General features: G+C 43.6%; 1 protein-coding gene across 1 annotated transcript; it reads left to right on the top strand.

Annotated features, from left to right (window-relative positions):
* Window positions 1-1,753: 1,753 nt before the first annotated feature.
* On the top strand, window positions 1,754-10,679 carry LOC125437035. Its single transcript, XM_048504406.1, has 7 exons — window positions 1,754-1,802; window positions 3,194-3,238; window positions 3,647-3,691; window positions 6,376-6,408; window positions 7,970-8,014; window positions 8,909-9,325; window positions 10,543-10,679. Exons 1-6 carry the CDS (start codon window positions 1,754-1,756, stop codon window positions 9,313-9,315), a joined length of 624 nt encoding a protein of 207 aa, XP_048360363.1. The 3' UTR covers window positions 9,316-9,325; window positions 10,543-10,679.
* Window positions 10,680-17,438: the final 6,759 nt, after the last annotated feature.

The raw sequence follows: 17,438 nt of genomic DNA, 5'->3' as shown, positions 1-17,438 counted from the left end.
CAGATGCAACGAGAGCCTGACATTTATTTGCAAAGTTGCAAGAATTGCAACCTTGAAATTCAACTGGTAAAGCGGCTGCACCTCCTTGAGGAGGCAGATCATCAGTATGGGAGTCCTTCTGTCTGCAGGCTTGTTTGTTTGGACAGGGGAGGGGGATGGAGAGAAAGGGACATGACACATGCAAGGCGTTCCTGCTTTACAGGGGTGGGGGCAAAGAGGGTGGAGTGCAGCTTAGCACTTCTGTTTCACCTAGAAAACTGGGTGCCACCTGGGGATGGCAGGTTAGTAGTTCTGAATATTAGTGAAGCAGGATCTGAGAGACCTAGGTTCATTCCGCACATGCAGAATAAGGCACTTTCAAACTGCTTTCAGTGCTCTTTAAAGCTGTGCGGAATAGCAAAATCCACTTGCAAACAGTTGTGAAAGTAGTTTGAAAACGCATTATTTTGCGTGTGCGGAAAGGGGCCTAGGTTCTTCTGAGCCTCACTTTGCCATGGAAACTCACTGCCATGGACCTTGGGGCAGTCACACCTGCGCAGCCTAACCTGTTTCACTTAGGGAAAAATCCTACGTAAGTCTACTTAGAAGTAAGTCTCAGAAGTAACAACATATTTGGGTGGGTGGGGTGGCAGTCAATAAATTTTTATCAAGTTTTTTGCAACCCTACCTGGGACCAAACCCCTGCAATGTGGTTGTGGTGGAAAGTCTTACCAAGTCACAACTGACCTTTGGTGACTCTAAGGTTTTCAAGAGATTATGATGAAGAAGAGTTTGGATTTATGCCACATTTTTCTCTCCTGTAAGGAGACTTACAAAGCAGCTTACAAACTCCTTTCTCTTCCTCTCCCCACAACAGACACCTTGTGAGGTAGGTGGGGCTGAGAGAGTTCTGGGAGAACTGTGAGTGGCCTAAGGTCACCTATCAGGCTTCATGTGTAGGACTGGGGAAACAAACCCAGATCACCAGATAAGAGTCTGCTACTCATGTGGAGGAGTGGGGAATCAAACCGGTTCTCCAGATTAGAGTCCTCCCCCTCCTAACCACTGTAGCACACCGGCTCTCACACGTGGGTTGCCATTGTCTACCTCTCTGCAGCAATCCCAGACTTCCTTGGTGGTCTCCCATCCAAGTAGTAACTAGGGTTGATCCTGCTTAGCTTCTGAGATCTAGTAAGATCCAGTTTGTCCGGGCCATTTAGGGCAAGGCCTGTACTCTATTACTGTGATATAAACTCTCCTGGTGCAGAGGCGTGAATGGGATATGAAGCTGAAATCCAAGCTGAGGACAATTACTGAATTATTGTGCCAGGAACTGCCATCAGACCACAATTATTATTGTGCCAGAAGCAGCATGAAATCAGTAGTGCTTGCTGTGACCTGAAGATCTGCTGGTGTTTTATTTATTGCCATATGCAGGTTTCAGGAACAAGGAAGAGGTCATGACTTTGTCCAAAATAATTAATCTCTGACAAGCTCAGTTTTGTTTTGCTCAAGGACCCAATACATAGCTGTGTTTGTGTTTAATGAACGGTTTGTACCTCCCAGAACACCTGAGCTATTGTCCAAGGAACTGCTGGACATCAAATGATTATGGGTCAATTGCCAGGCAAAGTTGCCCAAGATGAAGTAAAGCAGAGAGGCAGGCTTCCTGAAATTATGCAACTGAGGTTTAATGCCAGAGGGGATTGCTGAAACTGCTGGGAACATATATAAGGAAGGGAGTTCCTCTAAGCTCGTACGTCTCCTTTTCAAGATGTCCAGAATTCTGTTTGTGGCCTCCCTCCTGCTCCTGGGCGCAGCGGGTAAGTGTGTAGAACCAGTAGCGTTCCAAGGGCTTCAGGTTTGGTTCATGCATAAATGTTCGTTGCTTGATTTCAGTTGATTGGCTGGTTCACCAATGCATGTTACTCAGTGGTTGTCTGCAACATTAAGTCATGACTTGCCTGAAAGGAAGGTCTTCATTAGGGATAGGGTGGAGGCAGCATTTCCTGTCTTGGTTGTGTGTGTGTGTGTGTTATACTAATATAGAACTGGCCTGACCTGGATGGCCCAGGCTAGCTCAATCTCATGTGATCTCAGGAACAAACCCTGGTTAATAGATGGGAGACCACCACATAAATCAGGGATGCTACAGAGAGGCAGGCAATGGCAAACCACCTCTGAACGTCTCTCATCTTAAAAACACTCCATGAGTAGGCAGTGGCTTGACGGCACTTTCCATTGGTGTCAGTTGACTTGGAAGGGTATAACTCTGTTTAGAGTTTTGGTGTAGGCTTCTCCCAAAGCCAGCCAGCCATTAATGACCCTCTGAGACCTCTCCCAGCAGACTGAAGTTTCTTCTAATAAAAGGAGAGTTTGCCTCTAACTCTGCTCTGTTCAGCTAGCAAATCTTACTGCTGCTCTAGGGGAACTTCTGCTCTGTTATCAGCATCTTCTTCTGTTTCAAGTGTTCATCTTTGCATTCAGTAGCTCAGGAATCCTACACACAGTTGTATCAATTGAGTCAGTGTAGTTCCCATATTCTGCAGTATGACACTACTTTTTCTGTTCATCGCTGACCTCTGCTAGTGGTCTGAGCAAGCTGTTCTTCTCTCAAAGCCTTCCCATTTGTGATGTGGAGAGAACAAGATGGACCGACTGTGCACGATTGTTGTACAGGAAATGGATGTGAAGTGGCGTGTATGTTTGCAAGGGCTAAATGTGATATTTCAAAAAAAGGGAGCTGAGGGTTTTGTGGCTCGCTTAAGGCCACCTGGTGAGCTTGAGACAGAAGTTTTGAGCCAAGGAAGTGCTTAATTGTGACCCCAGCCAAACCTGACTCAGTAGATGCAAATGTTTTGTCAAATTGTCTCGTGTTCTGCATTTTTAGTTTACCTTTCAAAAATTAGACCTACATATGAAGCATATGTGTGAAGCATTTCACGCCCCCATCAGCAGAGGTAACATTCGAACCAGGGTCTTCCTATCCTTTGCTGCTGCATCAGCTTTTAGCTGTGTGTGTATTTTTTTGCACAGGTATATGGACAGGTATTTGGCCACTTGCAAAGGCCAATCCAGCATATATCATCTCTGCAGTGTTTATATGATACATTTTCCACAATGTTTTGCTTTCATTTGGCTGACGGCGGTACGGCTGTTTCAGGCGTGAGTAGCCTGACTTTATCTGAGAATTCTCTTTGTCTTAATTTCACAGGGAATCTTTCGTCAATTCCTCTAAATGAAACTCAACATCCGGGAGGTAAGCTTTGCATTTCAGTGTTTTGTGGCGATGTGCTGAGGGCCTCAAAGCATGCCTCATAGTGTTCGACGCAACTCACATCAGTGGTTGAATTGTCCTTCAAGTCAACTCTTCTATAGAGAGTTGCCAATCTCCAGGTGTTTACAATTGATTTCCACCCTAGAGAGATCCGTTGCCCTGGAGAAAATGACTGGTTTGGAAGGTGGACTCTATGGTGTTATAGCCCACAGAAGTCTGTCCCCTCCCCAAACTCTCACCTCCTCAGACTCCCCCCCCCCATCAGTAGGGATTTCCCAGCCCAAAGTTGGTAACCCAACTTCCACAGCATCCATGTTTCACTGTCTGCCATGAGGCTTCCCCACCAGCTTTGAGAATCTAGGACTTACTTCTTTCCCTTTCTTTCTTTAGCTGTTGTCAATTCCACTGAGGCACTATTGACTGAAGCAGCTAACAGTAAGTTTTTCAAAAAACACGTTTTTCACACTGCCTGGTTTCCTGATCTTTGGTGCTGCTGTTTCTTCGTATTTCTGAGTAAAATCCTGGATCTTTTCCCCACTGAAAGTCTGAGTGAAACTGAGCCTGATATTGGCCCTTTCCGCACAAACCTTTTAAAACATTTTCAGGCAGGAAATAAAAACGTTTCTTCCATGGAGCTCTGCATTGTTTTTAATCCCCTTTGGTTCCCAAAATGTTTTATTTGCAGCCTTAAAACATTTTAAATAATGTCCCTTTAAAATGATTCTTTAGTTGAAATGTTTTGAAAACGGCTTCATTGGCCTGTGCGATTTCTTGAAGACGTTTCCCATGCCTCTCTGCAGTCTCCAAACTTCCTCCCTGGCGCCATTTTCTTAGCGCACTCCTTGATCCTCGCCTATTCTTCCTGTTTTCTTTCTTTTCTTTATTTTTGGGGGCTAATCTTTTATTTAGTTTTGGGGGCTAATCTTTGTCAGATGGTCTATAAAAGAAACAGAGAATCACAGCACCCCACTGTGCAACATAGATGCAATAGTTTGGACAACGTGCAAAAAAGGGGGGGGGGTCACACAATGGCGGTCAGGAATCATTTTGAGGGGGTGAATGTGGTAAAAGGGTGAGGATTGAAAATGTTTTAGAAATGTTTTTGAGGATTTGTGCAGATAGGGCCATAGTTTGGACTGAAGGGGGCGTCAGATTCCCAAGCAGTTCTCTGTTTGATATACAAAGCGCGCTCATAATGATCTGGGTATCTCTACTGGTTTTCCAAGCAAAGTCCTTATGCATTTACCTCAATTGTATGTCGAAAGAATGATGCTCCAACACTGGAATAGCCAAAATCTATTCAGTAACTTTTATTAAAGTCAATCAAAATGAATGCTAATGTAGTGTTCGAGCTTTCAGGTTCTCCAGGATTCTTCACTAAGCTAGATGCTTAAAAAAAGAAGAGGAAGTGAAAAAGTTTTCCTTCAGGCCAATGATGATAATGCCTGGGTATTCTTCCTTCAGGCCCATGGCGGGGGCTGGAGATCCTCTGAAATTATTTCCAGTCTATAGGTATCAGTTCCCCTGGATAAAATGGCTGCTTTAGAGGGTGGACTTAGAATTATGACCCACTAAACTTCCTCCCCTCCGCAAATCTCATCCCCAGGTGTCACCTCCAAAATCTCTAAGTACATCTCAGACTGGAGCTGCCAACCCTAGTGGGTGCAAGGGATGGGTAGGCAGAATTTCTCTCTCCCATTTTTGCATCTAGCCCGATGCAGAGTTCTAGAGAACTCGAAAGCTTGTGCAATGAGTTATTATTTTGAACTGCCTGAATAAGAGATATTACTTGGGATTTGTTTTTGTATTTTGCTATGCACCTGTGCAGCTACCGACATTTATTTGCCCACAGAAAAGGAAAAGTTAAGCAGCGTTTGTTTTCTTTGGGGACTGGGACAACTTCCAGATGTGCTAGTGTGGTCCGTGTGCTCTAAAAATGGTGCTTTTGAGTTTACAGAGACTGCCAAGACCTACACTCTGCTCAATTTTTTAGAACCCTTCCCTAATAGAATGGATTCCATTTAAACAATTGTAAGAATATGGCTTGAGGATGCAAATTGGTACATATGCGTTAGTAGCAGAGTTTAGTGGACACCAGTAAAGACCCAGATACTTGTGAGCTGCTTAATATAAAAATTTACTAGCTAAAAGGGTAGGGTAACATGGAGAAAAAACAATAAATACTATATTGTACTGCTAAATACATACAGTTGTCTCAGCACATGGCAAGGACTGAGCAAAGAACAAAGAGAGCAACTTCATAACTTTACACCTTCAGGTATATCTGCTCATGGACATGTAAGCTATGGCTACCAAACTGACCAATAGATAATCAATAGATCAGCTTATTAGAATGTGACCTCAACATCCTGTTCACGTACACACACACACACACACACACACATACATACATACATACAGTTAACACTTTCATGATTGGTTGTGATGCCTACCAAACTGGCCAATAGCTAATTAGTAGGTCAGCTCCTTGTGACCTCGTATTCTATTTTATATACATACAGATATGCAAATCCCAACAATGTGGTTTATGAGGACCAGTGGGAGGACTTAGATGGAGGAAAGTCAGTCAGTGGCAATATTGGATTTCATTAAGGATTCCCCCCAGAGGCGTAGCAAGGGGGGAAAGCGCTCGGTGCACTGGTGCATCCTCTACCCCTCCACACATCCCAGAACGCCCTCGCCACACCCCCACAGGGGCGCCCCCCCGGTGCGTCACCCCCCCGCCGCCTTGTAGCTACGTCTCTGATTCCCCCTCCCCTCGAATAGTCCCAGTACATGCAGAATTTGATTTGTTTAAAAACATGGAATGCATAGAGAATTGGTGTTGAGCAATCCAATAAATTGCATGAAGCATCATGTAGGGTTTCCTTAAGATTTCCTTAAGATTTCAGAGTGGAGATCCTGGGAAGGACAGAGTTTGGGAAGGGGAGGGACCCCATCAGGGTATAATGCCACTCTCCAAAGCAGCCATTTTCTCCAGGGGATCTGATCTCTGTCATCTTGAGATCTGTTGTAATTCCTGAGATCTCAGGCCCCACTGGAAGTTGGTCACCCTAATTAAGTGTTTTTCTTTCATTGCATGTACTTGTTGCCCCTAGATTCCTCAGAAGGAGCAACAGCCAATTCAACAGGTATGTTTACTGTACTTTTAAAAAAAAATTTCCCTGTCAATCTGTTCTTTACAATGTAGACTCTTTCTTCTGAAATGTCAGGAATGAATGGTCAAGAAACTTGCTGGATCATTGCTCTCATTAATCTTCCTAGCAAAATGCACAGCATGTGCCTTGAACCCTTGATTTACATGCTCAAATTTATAACTACTCACGGATGCATCTTCACTACAAATTTCAACTAGTTTAATCACAGTTTCCTTCTATCCAGGGAATGGTGTGATTTGCAGATCTGTGTCTGTGAATGTGGGAAAGGGTTTTTAAGAGAAAATTCATAGCACCATAATCTGCAAATTATGATTCCCAGGAGTCTTGGAGAGAAGCCATAACTGTTCAGCTGGCATAAAATTGATTACAAATGTGCAGCAAAGATATGGTTGTCAAGGGCTGACTGTTTCATTGTTTTGCTTTTCACATGGCTGTAACTAAAACTATGTTAATATAACTTTTCCCAGCAACACTATCTCCATTTTGAAACTTTTTCTAGAGGCTGACATCTAATGCACTACAGCAGTGGTTCCCAGCCTGCACATTTTATTTATTTACTTATTTTTATTTTATTTCTTCAATTTATATACCGCCCGATCCCCGAAGGGCTCTGGTATGAGCAGGGCTAAGTAGACATTAGGATCCAGGCAAACACTCTACAACAGAGAGATCTGGCATGTCGAGTTCTGTGGCGGAGGAAAGTACAACCCTACTAACATCTTTTCCTGAGACAGAGTATACAGTGAGGTCAATTATGAAAGTGGTTCAATACATTTCATACTCACAGGGTGTTTGGGGGTACACGAAAAAATTATGTAATGGGTTTGCTAATATGGAGTAAAATTTTAGGGAAATGGATTGCCAAGAGGTACGTGAATGAAAAAGTTTGGGATACACTGCACTACAGGATCGTCTTCACAGCCAAACAGTATGCCCACTATTTAGATTAGATGTGGGTTTTTTGGGGTGGGGTGTGCAAAGGTTGATTTCAGTGAAATCTGAATGAAAAGGGCTATTTTGGATGAGCCACAGAACTAGTCTTCAGCAATCTTTTTCTTTCAAATCTGCTTTTTTGGGGGTGGGGAGGGCTTCGTCCTGTCCGAGGTAAACATCACAAGTTCTTCTGTGGTCTTTCCAACTTCATCAGTTCTGACTAGCTATAACAAGCCAAGTGGAAATGCATTTCCATATCCCAATTACATTTCTTCCCGTGTTCTTGCAAAATGTACCATTGTCATCATTAACACTGCATTAACAACATTAACATTCCATACTTAACAATTTTTGGGGGGGGGGGGGATCCAGGATTTCCCCCCTTCTATCTGGCAACTGTGCTAACTTGGGTGCGGGCAATAAACTCAGTTTTAATTCTGGATATGGTTTCTGAATAGCTTCTTTGAGATATTCTAACAGTATAACATTGGAATGAGAAAGAATAGCAGCAAACTTTTCATCCTTGAATTTTTATTAATATCTCTGGACAAGCCCAGAATCTCATCTATATACTTCATTCCCTTGTGCTTTGCTTCTTTAGGTGAGAATAGTAAGGCTCCTAAAGCATCTATCCTTCAGCCAACCGGTAAGCCTTTTTGGAAAATGGTGTTTGTTTTGTCTTCATCACTGATTTAGGCATCATCAATCCTCACCAGATTTCAGCTTAAAAACTGGACCAAAGCCATAATTGACCTCACTATACTCTGTCTCAGAAAAAGATGTTAGGTTGTTCAGTTAAGGAGCAGCAGTTGAGAAAATTGTATGCTTCCACGTTAGAATATAGTCTCGAAATGTATGAGCAGGGCTAAGTAGACATTAGGACCCAGGCAAAGCATTCTACAACAGAGAGATCTGGCATGTCGAGTTCTGTGGTGGAGGAAAGTACAACCCTACTAACATCTTTTCCTGAGACAGAGTATATAGTGAGGTCAATTATGAAAGTGGTTCAATTTTTATAGTACCCTTCTTTATCATTCTGGGAACCTTCCAGATGTCCAGTGGCCAATCAGAAGCCTTGCTGGGTAAAAGCACCACCTGGCCCTGTTCACTTTTTAAAACCACGAGGCGGATTCCAAGGAAAACATACCTGAACTTGGAAAAGGAAATGGTAGAAAGATAGGAGGCAAGAACTAAGCCCTGGCCATGATTTTAGATCTTTATATGTGTTGGGGAGAAGTGACGTTTCCATCTGCATTCCAATATTATTAACAGCATAAGAATAAAGCGGAGGGTTGGTATTGAATGAGATAACTGCTAGAGGATAAGGGGTTAAAATAGCTATTCCTTCCCAGTCTGCAGTCTCTGTGGGATTGAACAAATATATGGGAACAAATACGCAGATGGGACTAAACAATCTAAGTCGTATGAGCCCCCATTAAAGGCAGCTTCCATTATTCCATATATGCTCATTCAGTGGAATTGTTTTAGGCCTCATTGCCCTGGTTGTATAACTTTCTGTTCTGGCCTTTTTTGCCCCTAGGGCCTCCTGCAATGATGGTGAAGCCTGGCCAGTGTCCTGTTGTTAGCTTTCTGGTCCACGCTTCTCACAACCAACCTCACAACAGGCATCCCCACCGTGGCCTTTCTTCAAAAAGGAAATTCAAGCATGGGTTCAGTTCCTCTTCTTCTGAGTCTGGCTCGTACTCAAAAGAAGACTTTGGCCATCACTACCATTACTATCGTCACCATGGGCCTTGGGAGCATCCAAATCCCTGCAGGGCTGCTGACTGTGGGATGGATGGAGACTGCCCAGGAGAACTAAAGTGCTGTGCAGTTCCTGGGTGCGAGATGAAATGCTTGAGACCTGCGTCTTCCGACCAGTTGCCAGGAAGGTGGAGATCACCCAGAAGATATGTAGCATCTCCATCAACAGTTCTTCCCCCCTGATCCAACTTCGGTAGGCAACACTCTGCGTTCATTTGCCCCATTGGCCCATTACTCAAAGAATACTTAGGTCGAGCCTGTTCTCAGTGCAGTGGGCAAATAATAGGCTCTTCTCACATTTCTCGTTTATACACGAGGAGGCAGCCAGCGCAGTTTGTCTGCTGAGCTCTGCTGGGTCTCTGCTTCTCCCACTTCTCTTAACCCCACCCATCAACAGCCTTAAAGGCACAGAGCTGATATTCTCTCCGCCACTCCCTTCCCCTCTGCGCGCGCGCGCACGCACACACACCCCTCCCGGCATCGTCATAAGAGAAGAGAAGAGAGAGACTTGTTTTAAACGAGAGTCTTGCCTGCAATAAAGCCATCAGGGAGGGCAGAAGCAAAGTCGGGGAGGTGGGGTGGAGCCAGAAAAGATGCCTACTTGTAGTGTCCCTTGCAAAACCCCTCTTTGTTGTTACTTTGTATTGAAAGATGGACCTCTCAATATGTACACTCTGAGAAGCAGGAAAGGTTAAAAGCCATCCAAACTGGACAATTGTTTGCACAAGTGCAGCAACAGGCCCCATTGCCCCCCCCCAAACAGAAATGGATGTAGTAGTATTGTGTGTTGGTGGGATCTGCTCCCTCTGCTGTTCCATACAGATGGGCAATGAGAGTGGTGAGGAGGGGAATGGACAGGAAGCCAGAGCAGAGAGGAGGGGGTGGGCAGACAGAGTAGTAGGAGAGCAGGTAGAGCGGTGATGAGTGGGTGGTCAGAGAGGGGCAGCAGGAAAGCAGAATGTGGGAGAAGTGTGCAAGATTCCCTCTACCCAGTGAGTTTCTGTAGGGGGAGATAAATGGGGCATCAGATCAAAGGTGGAGGGTCAAGCAAGCTAAGGGACGGAAGGGACCCCCCCCCCCCATGAGACTTGTGGGTCCCTGCTTCAAATTACAGTTCTCCATATAAGAGGAAAATTACTGGGCATGATATTTCTTCCCACTCTAGGAAAACAATTTTGAGAGCAATTTGGGGATGGAAAACAAGGGCAGCCCCCTGCTATTGCCAAGTCAAGTTCTCAGCCTCCCCATCTCCCAGTGCATTTCAGTTCAGAGGAAAAACAGAACCATTTCTGCCTTATTTTCTCTAGTTTTAGAAGATATACAACTTTCTCCAAAAGGTTATTTGCAGCAAGAGTATTGTCTGCCTGGCACACCCAAGCTCCTTATAATATATTCTCTTTCTTCTTTCAGACGGCAAATGAAAGTCCCAGAAGAACCATTCAAAAGAAGGTTGTCTGGAAAACAACTCCTGTTTTCTTTAATTCTACTCCTATAAAAGTGAAGAGCTTCAAACTATAAATTAAAAAAAACACCACTGTACGCACTTGGCATATTAACACTAATTTGCCTGAGGTCATTTGCTGTACTGAGTGAATTATTTTAGTACACACTTCTTGCATTTGATCTTTACAGTAAAACTCATGTTGGGTAGTTTAAGGATGGTAAGCCACTCCTCAGATGACACTGGCCCTTTAAGGATCCAGACACACAGATCTCCCCTTCCCTGTTTACATTTTGCATTTGCGGAAGAAAACATGCTGCTGCTGCTGCTGCTCCTCCTCTTCCTTCCCTTTCTCCTTTGCTGCTCTCACCTTCACCTCTTTCACCATTGCCTTCATCTTCTTTTTGGCAAAATTAGAAATCAAATAGATTTTCTAGAAGAATGCTTGGGATGAAAAAAAGACAGAGACCTACACAAGATCCAAGCATCATTCTTCTGGGCCCAGGACCTGCTTGATCCATCCCAATATCATGAGTGAGAAAAGAACATTTCTGTTTGATTTCTGAAATGACGTAAATGGACTATATCATAGCAATGGACTTGCAGTCTCAATTTCCTTTCCCCCTTGCCACACTGGGCACCTGGACCAAGAATCCATTCCTTGCTCCTTCCTGAGCTTGGGCCCTGGACCTGAATTCACCAATTAGAAGAGGCAACAGGATATTGTAGGATGCATTCTGGCCTCTCACTGCCCCTTTTCTTCCCGGTAGAGTTTGAGTATGGCTGAATCCACACATCACTGGAGTTTGCACTGCCGTGGCACAATAGGAATCACTTGCATCTAGACTCTCCTGTGCAAATCTGGACTCTCCAAATGCAAATGACTACTAGAGAGCAACACTAGCTTTGGACCCAACCGTAGGTGAATGCAGCATGAAAGGTGAAGGAATCAAGTCTCTCCAGAAATTGTAGCAAATTTCCTGAGAGTCTTTTCTTGAATGAGTGTCTGCTGATTATGGTGTTCAGTGATAGGCCTGTTCCACATATAGCAGTCCACCTGGGACAAGTTTGCTTCCTGTCCTGTTTTGTAATTGAAGCATGAGGATCAATTTTGTCAGTCTTAGTGGAAATTGGCCCCCTTCTTATATCATTGCCCAGCTCTGTCTGGTCCTCAAAGGCATAGCTAGGTGATGCGGGAGGGGGGCTGGAGCCCTAGGCACCACTTCCTGGGGGCACATTGCAGAGCCACGTCCCCCCTTGCAACTGGACCACTCCGTGGCTTCTGGGCACCAGTAGCCATCCAGGTCCCTGCCAGGCTACTCAACATTTTCCCCAACTTTCTCAGTCCTTGAAGAAGTTTTCTCTCCTTCTTTTGATACGATGTTCAACAACTGGTCACACACTTGTGTGGAGAAATGGCTTCCCCCCCTTCTCCAACCAGGCACCCTAGATCTGGAGGACTCAGATTGGAGGGCAGAAAATGCAATGTGCCTAGCAACACCGGTAGAGGGAGCCAAAAAGGGGTGGTAATTTGTGCTAACCCTTAACCCTAACTTGTTATTTTTATTTAAGTTTTTCAGTCATAAATTGTTCGCAAATTTGCAACAAAAACCCAAAACCTAAAAATTACCATCGCGCTATTATTGGACTGAGCCTTAGAACTCAACATAAGGGCTGAGGCAAGTGTAGGGGCTGAATAAATTAAATAAATTCCAATAGTAGTGCAATGGTCAGTTTAAGGTTTAGAGTTTTTGTTACAATTTTGGGAACAATTTATGACTGGAAAAATTAAATAATAATAAATTAGGGTTAGGGTTACGGCAAGTGTAGGGGCTCAGGCTTGCCTTAGTGTTACGTTGAGTTCTAGGGCGCAGTCCAATAGTAGTGCGATGGTCAGTTTAAGGTTATTTTTATTTAATTTTTTCAGTCATAAATTGTTCCCCAAATTGGAACAAAAACCCGAAACCTTAAACTGACCATCGCACAACTATTGGACTGCACCCTAGAACTCAACGTAACACTAAGGCAAGCCTGAGCCCCTACCCTCGCCTTAATCCTAACCCTAACTTATTATTTTTATTTAATTTATTCAGTCATAAATTGTTCGTCTTAACCCTAACCCTAACTTTTTATTTTTTCAGTCAAAAATAGTATCCAAAATTGTAACAAAACCCCGAAACCTTAAACTGACCATTGCTCTACTATTGGACTGCACCCTAGAATTCAACCTAACAATTAGGCAAGTCTGAGCCCCTACCCTCGCCTTAATCCTAACCCTAACTTATTATTTTTATTTAATTTATTCAGTCATAAATTGTTCCCCAAATTGTAACAAAAACCCTAAACATGAAATTGACCATAACCCTATTCTCAGACTGCACCCTAGAACTCAACGTAACACTAAGGCAAGCCGGAGACACTTCCCTAGCCATATCAATAACCCTCCTAACGCCATTACATTAGCATTACAATAATGTGAAACATAAATCTGACCATAGCCCAATTCTCGGAGTGTGCCCTAGAACTGTATGCAACACTAAGGCAACACTGACCCGCTGCCCTTACTTTAACCCTAACCCTAACTTATTATTTTTATTTAATTTATTCAGTCATAGATTTTTATTTACTTTATTCAGTCGTAAATTGTTTCCAATCTTGGAACAAAAACCCGAAACATGAAATTGACCATAGCTTCCTAATCGATAACCCTTGTAACGCCGTTGTAATGCTGTTGTAACGCCGTTGTAATGCCGTTGTTATTTGCCTTGCCTAAACACTAATCCTAACTTATTATTTTTATTTAATTTATTCAGTCATAGATTGTTCCCAAAATTGTAACAAAACCCCAAAACCAAAAACTGACCATTGCCCTATTCTTGGATTGCACCCTAGAACTCTACGAAAGACTAAGGCAATGCTGACCCGTTGCCCTTGCCTAAACCCTAACGCTAACTTATTATTTTTATTTACTTTATTCAGTCGTAAATTGTATCCAATCTTGGAACAAAAACCCGAAACATGAAATTGACCATAGCCCTATTCTCGGACTGCGCCCTAGAACTCAACGTAACATTAAGGCAAGCCTGATCCACTTCCCTTGCCTTATAGATAACCCTCCCAACAGCGTTACAGCAGCATTACAACGCCGTTACAACATCGTTACAACATGGTTACAACGCCGTTACAACTAATTTATAGTTTACGCTCCAGGTCTTGTAATGTAAAATCAGTATCTAAGCAAACAGATGTGGAAATCCCTTAGCATAGCAATCACAGTAGCGATCAGTGCTCTGAAAGTCTTGTGTGGCTACTTCCACAAGTAGATATAGAAGGAATAAGAGGATAAATGTTTCCTGTTTCCTGTTCCCTGGGTTAATTTGTAATATTGAAAGTAGAACCCATGCACTTCCTTCTCCAACTTCTGCTACAAAGATAGAGTTCTCAGACTGTCTTCTGTAAAGGGCAACCTCTCACACTCACACTTGGGCCCCAGAAAGAGTCGACAACTTCCAGGTAGCACCTAATGATCTCCTCCTACTACAACTGATCTCCAGATGACCAAGATCAATTCCCCTGGAGAAAACAGCTGCTTTGGAGGATGAACTCTATGGCATTATATCCTGCTGAGGTATCTTCCCTCTGCAAACCCAACCCTCCCCAGCCTCCACAGCTCCACCACTCAGATCTCCAGATATTTCCCAATCTAGAGTGGACAATCCTAGTCCCAGAGCAAGAATGGACCTTCTCCATACAACACAAATAAAACCATTTGAGACAGCAAGTAAAACGTTTCCTCCTTGGAGCTCCTTTGGGATTTAAGCCCAAAACGTTTTATTTCCAGCCTCAAAACATTTTTATTTAAATGCTGTTTCCAAGAGATTCTTTTGTGAAAAATGTTTTGAAAACATTTGCAAAATGTTTTCAGGGGGTTGTGCAGAAATGGCCAATGGCTAAGGAATCAGCATCACACAATATGATGCTGTCGTTTCGGACTGAATTCCTGAAGTTTGCAACCTGCCTTGAGTCTCCTTACAGGAGAGAAAGGCAGGGTATAAATCCAAACTCTTGCTCTTCCTCCTCCTCTTAAGAACATAAGAACAAGCCAGCTGGATCAGACCAGAGTCCATCTAGTCCAGCTCTCTGCTACTCGCAGTGGCCCATCAGGTGCCTTTGGGAGCACCTGGTCTGTTAAGGCATTTGCAATCTCAGATCAAAGAGGATCAAGATTGGTAGCCATAAATCGAATTCTCCTCCATAAATCTATCCAAGCCCCTTTTAAAGCTATCCAGGGTAGTGGCCATCACCACCTCCTGTGGCACCACCTCCTCTTCACCTTCTTCTTACATATCCTTGCTGAATCTCTGCTGGAAACAGCTGTAGATAAGCCAATCTCTGTGTGGAGGCAGACTCATTGAAGTCTCTCATAAGACTGACATTTCTACAGGGCTGTTGACAGCTATCACAAGCTTCCAAAGATTCCCTCAGGGCCCACCCTCATATCATCCCTAAACATTATATGAAAGCAAATAATTTGCCTATTGTTGTGTCTGGCTCACTGGGTTCTTGTTGAGCTGAAATAGAACCTCCCTCTTTGTGGCCCTGAATCTAAAAATCTATTTTGATAATTTATTCCAGTGCTTCATTGCCTGGTTTCAATTTCCTGGGCAGTGGGAAGTGGGAAGGGCAGCACAAAAGGGCAGTGTCTTAGCAGGGATATGGTCCAGCCAGAACGTTCCCATCAAACAGGATATTTCTGTCATAATTTCTGTCAATCAATGCCAGGTATCACTGAATTGTATAAACAGCGGGCTTCTTTTCATGAGATGGAGGGGGCTCCAGAGAATGAAACAAGAAAACACATGACTATACAGAAGGCTGCTCAAAGTCAAATCTGAAAGAAACAGAACACAGTGAGGCAATACAGAGGAAATGCAAGTGTTGCCCTATCCTTCATACCCGTCCTTATTAAAATATGAATTTAATGTGATTTTCCTGCAACATGTACTGATAAATGCCAACAACCATGTGTGTGTAGCAGAATGTCCAGATATTAATACAGGCCAAATGTGCAAAAAGGTCTGTTAGCAAAATTAAATCACTAAAAGGGTTAATGCAGTCAGCAGAGACTGGAAGCCTCATGGACATGTATCTTGATTACCACACCTCGCCAAGGTTGCTGTAACACAAAGGACCTAGGAAACACCCTGCCATAAAGTTTCGCATCTCCCTGCTTTTTAGCAACCATCTCCTTAACAATCGATCCTTCCCTGATAACACACACCTCAGCCAAATATGAATACCTGGACAGAGACTCTTAAGAGAAACTCTGCATAAGCCATTCAAGGCTACCCCTGATTCAATCAAAAGACAATTGGCTCTACTGTCCCAATATCTAGAAAACAATAGATGAGCAATCCCAGCGTGGAAATCCAGGAGTTTCAGGAAGAAAGTTCCTTGCTCCCGCCCCAAACTGCGCTATGGGGTATAAGAGTAAAGCGCACCCCAAGCTCAGCGCTCTTTGCTAGCTCTTAGCGAGCTTGCTGGCTCGTTCCAGCTCTTTACTAACTCTAGCGCTAGCTGGCTAGCTAGCTAGCTCCTAGCGAACTCGCTGGCTTGTTCCAGCTCTTTACTAGGGCGAGAAAGTACAGTTGTAAACCGTGAAGTAAAACAAACCATTTCCTGCACCTGCTGACGTCAAACTGCTAGTTCCTTTTCAAAACAAGGAAGGGTGTTTCTGCTGCAAGATGCTGGTGAAGGAGATCATTCAGACTTGTTGCGCTTGTGTTAATAGTTGAAAATGGCAGAGTTCACCTTCTTCGGTTCAAGGCCAGCCACCTCCCTTGACGCAGGTACTTTACAGCTACTTTGGTTTAAAGAATGTTTTGGTCCAGCTTTGTCCATTGAGGGATGACACTGAAAGTGCATTCAGACATCACATTAAATGGCTCATGCAACAAATTGTGATGCCTCTTCTAGAAGTATGCAGCAAGTTCCCATTTGCGTTTAAAGCACCATAGTGTCTGCTTCTTGCGTGATTTCTGCTTCCCAGAAGGGATGATGTGCTTCCTATATTGCTATCTGTGGCCAGGAAGCCACAAGAGGTATTTGCTGCTCAACAAGTCAGATGGTGTGCAAATTCTGATGTCCCAGCGAACCACAGCACAAACTGCAAGTGTGTAGCAAATCACCTACAAAACCCCGTTTGAAATCCTGGATTGATAACAACAAGCAAACCCTGGGTTCTTGGACTTTCCGTATTCAGATTGCACACAATAAGTGGAATATGTGAACAAAAGCAAGCTATGCCTGAAGTTGTCAAGTTGCTTTCATGCTGAGGACCTTTAGCATTCCTCCTGCATTATTCTCCTGTTGGGTTGGATTCTAACATGTTTCCTCCTCAATCTTTTCTGATTTCCTTCTGCTGCCCCCTGTCTTGCATGGTTTTTGTCCATGGGGACCCTATAGTTCCTGTCAGAACCAGTGGTGGGATCCAAAAATTTTAGTAACAGGTTCCCATGGTGATGGGATTCAAACAGTGGCGTAGCACCAATGGGGCTGGGCGGGGCACGACCAGGGCGTGGCCGGGCATTCTGGGGCGGGGCATTAATAATTTCTCTGTTACTGTAAAAAAACTCTTACTGTCAAAAAAAAGTTCCTAATTTCCAGCTGGTATTTTTCTGTCCATAATTTAAACTCATTATCTCAAGTCCTATCGTCTACTGCCAACAGAAACAACTACTTCTCTAATTGACTGCCTGTCAAATAATACTTTCAAATACTTAATTTTGCTTCTAGAAATCAAAAGAAGGATACTTTACCATATTTCTAAAACATGTTTTTAAAACAGCCCAACAGGGAGAATGAT

This window comes from Sphaerodactylus townsendi, linkage group LG07, assembly GCF_021028975.2.
Source record: "Sphaerodactylus townsendi isolate TG3544 linkage group LG07, MPM_Stown_v2.3, whole genome shotgun sequence".
In the NCBI taxonomy this organism is placed as follows: domain Eukaryota; kingdom Metazoa; phylum Chordata; class Lepidosauria; order Squamata; family Sphaerodactylidae; genus Sphaerodactylus; species Sphaerodactylus townsendi.
This window is presented reverse-complemented; position numbering and strand designations above follow the sequence as displayed.

Bases quoted from the DNA above. Each gene is read 5' to 3' on its own strand.
- LOC125437035 (XM_048504406.1), top strand. From the start codon at position 1,754: ATGTCCAGAATTCTGTTTGTGGCCTCCCTCCTGCTCCTGGGCGCAGCG. The intron at 3,239-3,646 runs GTAAGCTTTGCA...TTCTTTCTTTAG, and splicing joins TGAAACTCAACATCCGGGAG to CTGTTGTCAATTCCACTGAG. The intron at 8,015-8,908 runs GTAAGCCTTTTT...TTTTGCCCCTAG, and splicing joins ATCTATCCTTCAGCCAACCG to GGCCTCCTGCAATGATGGTG.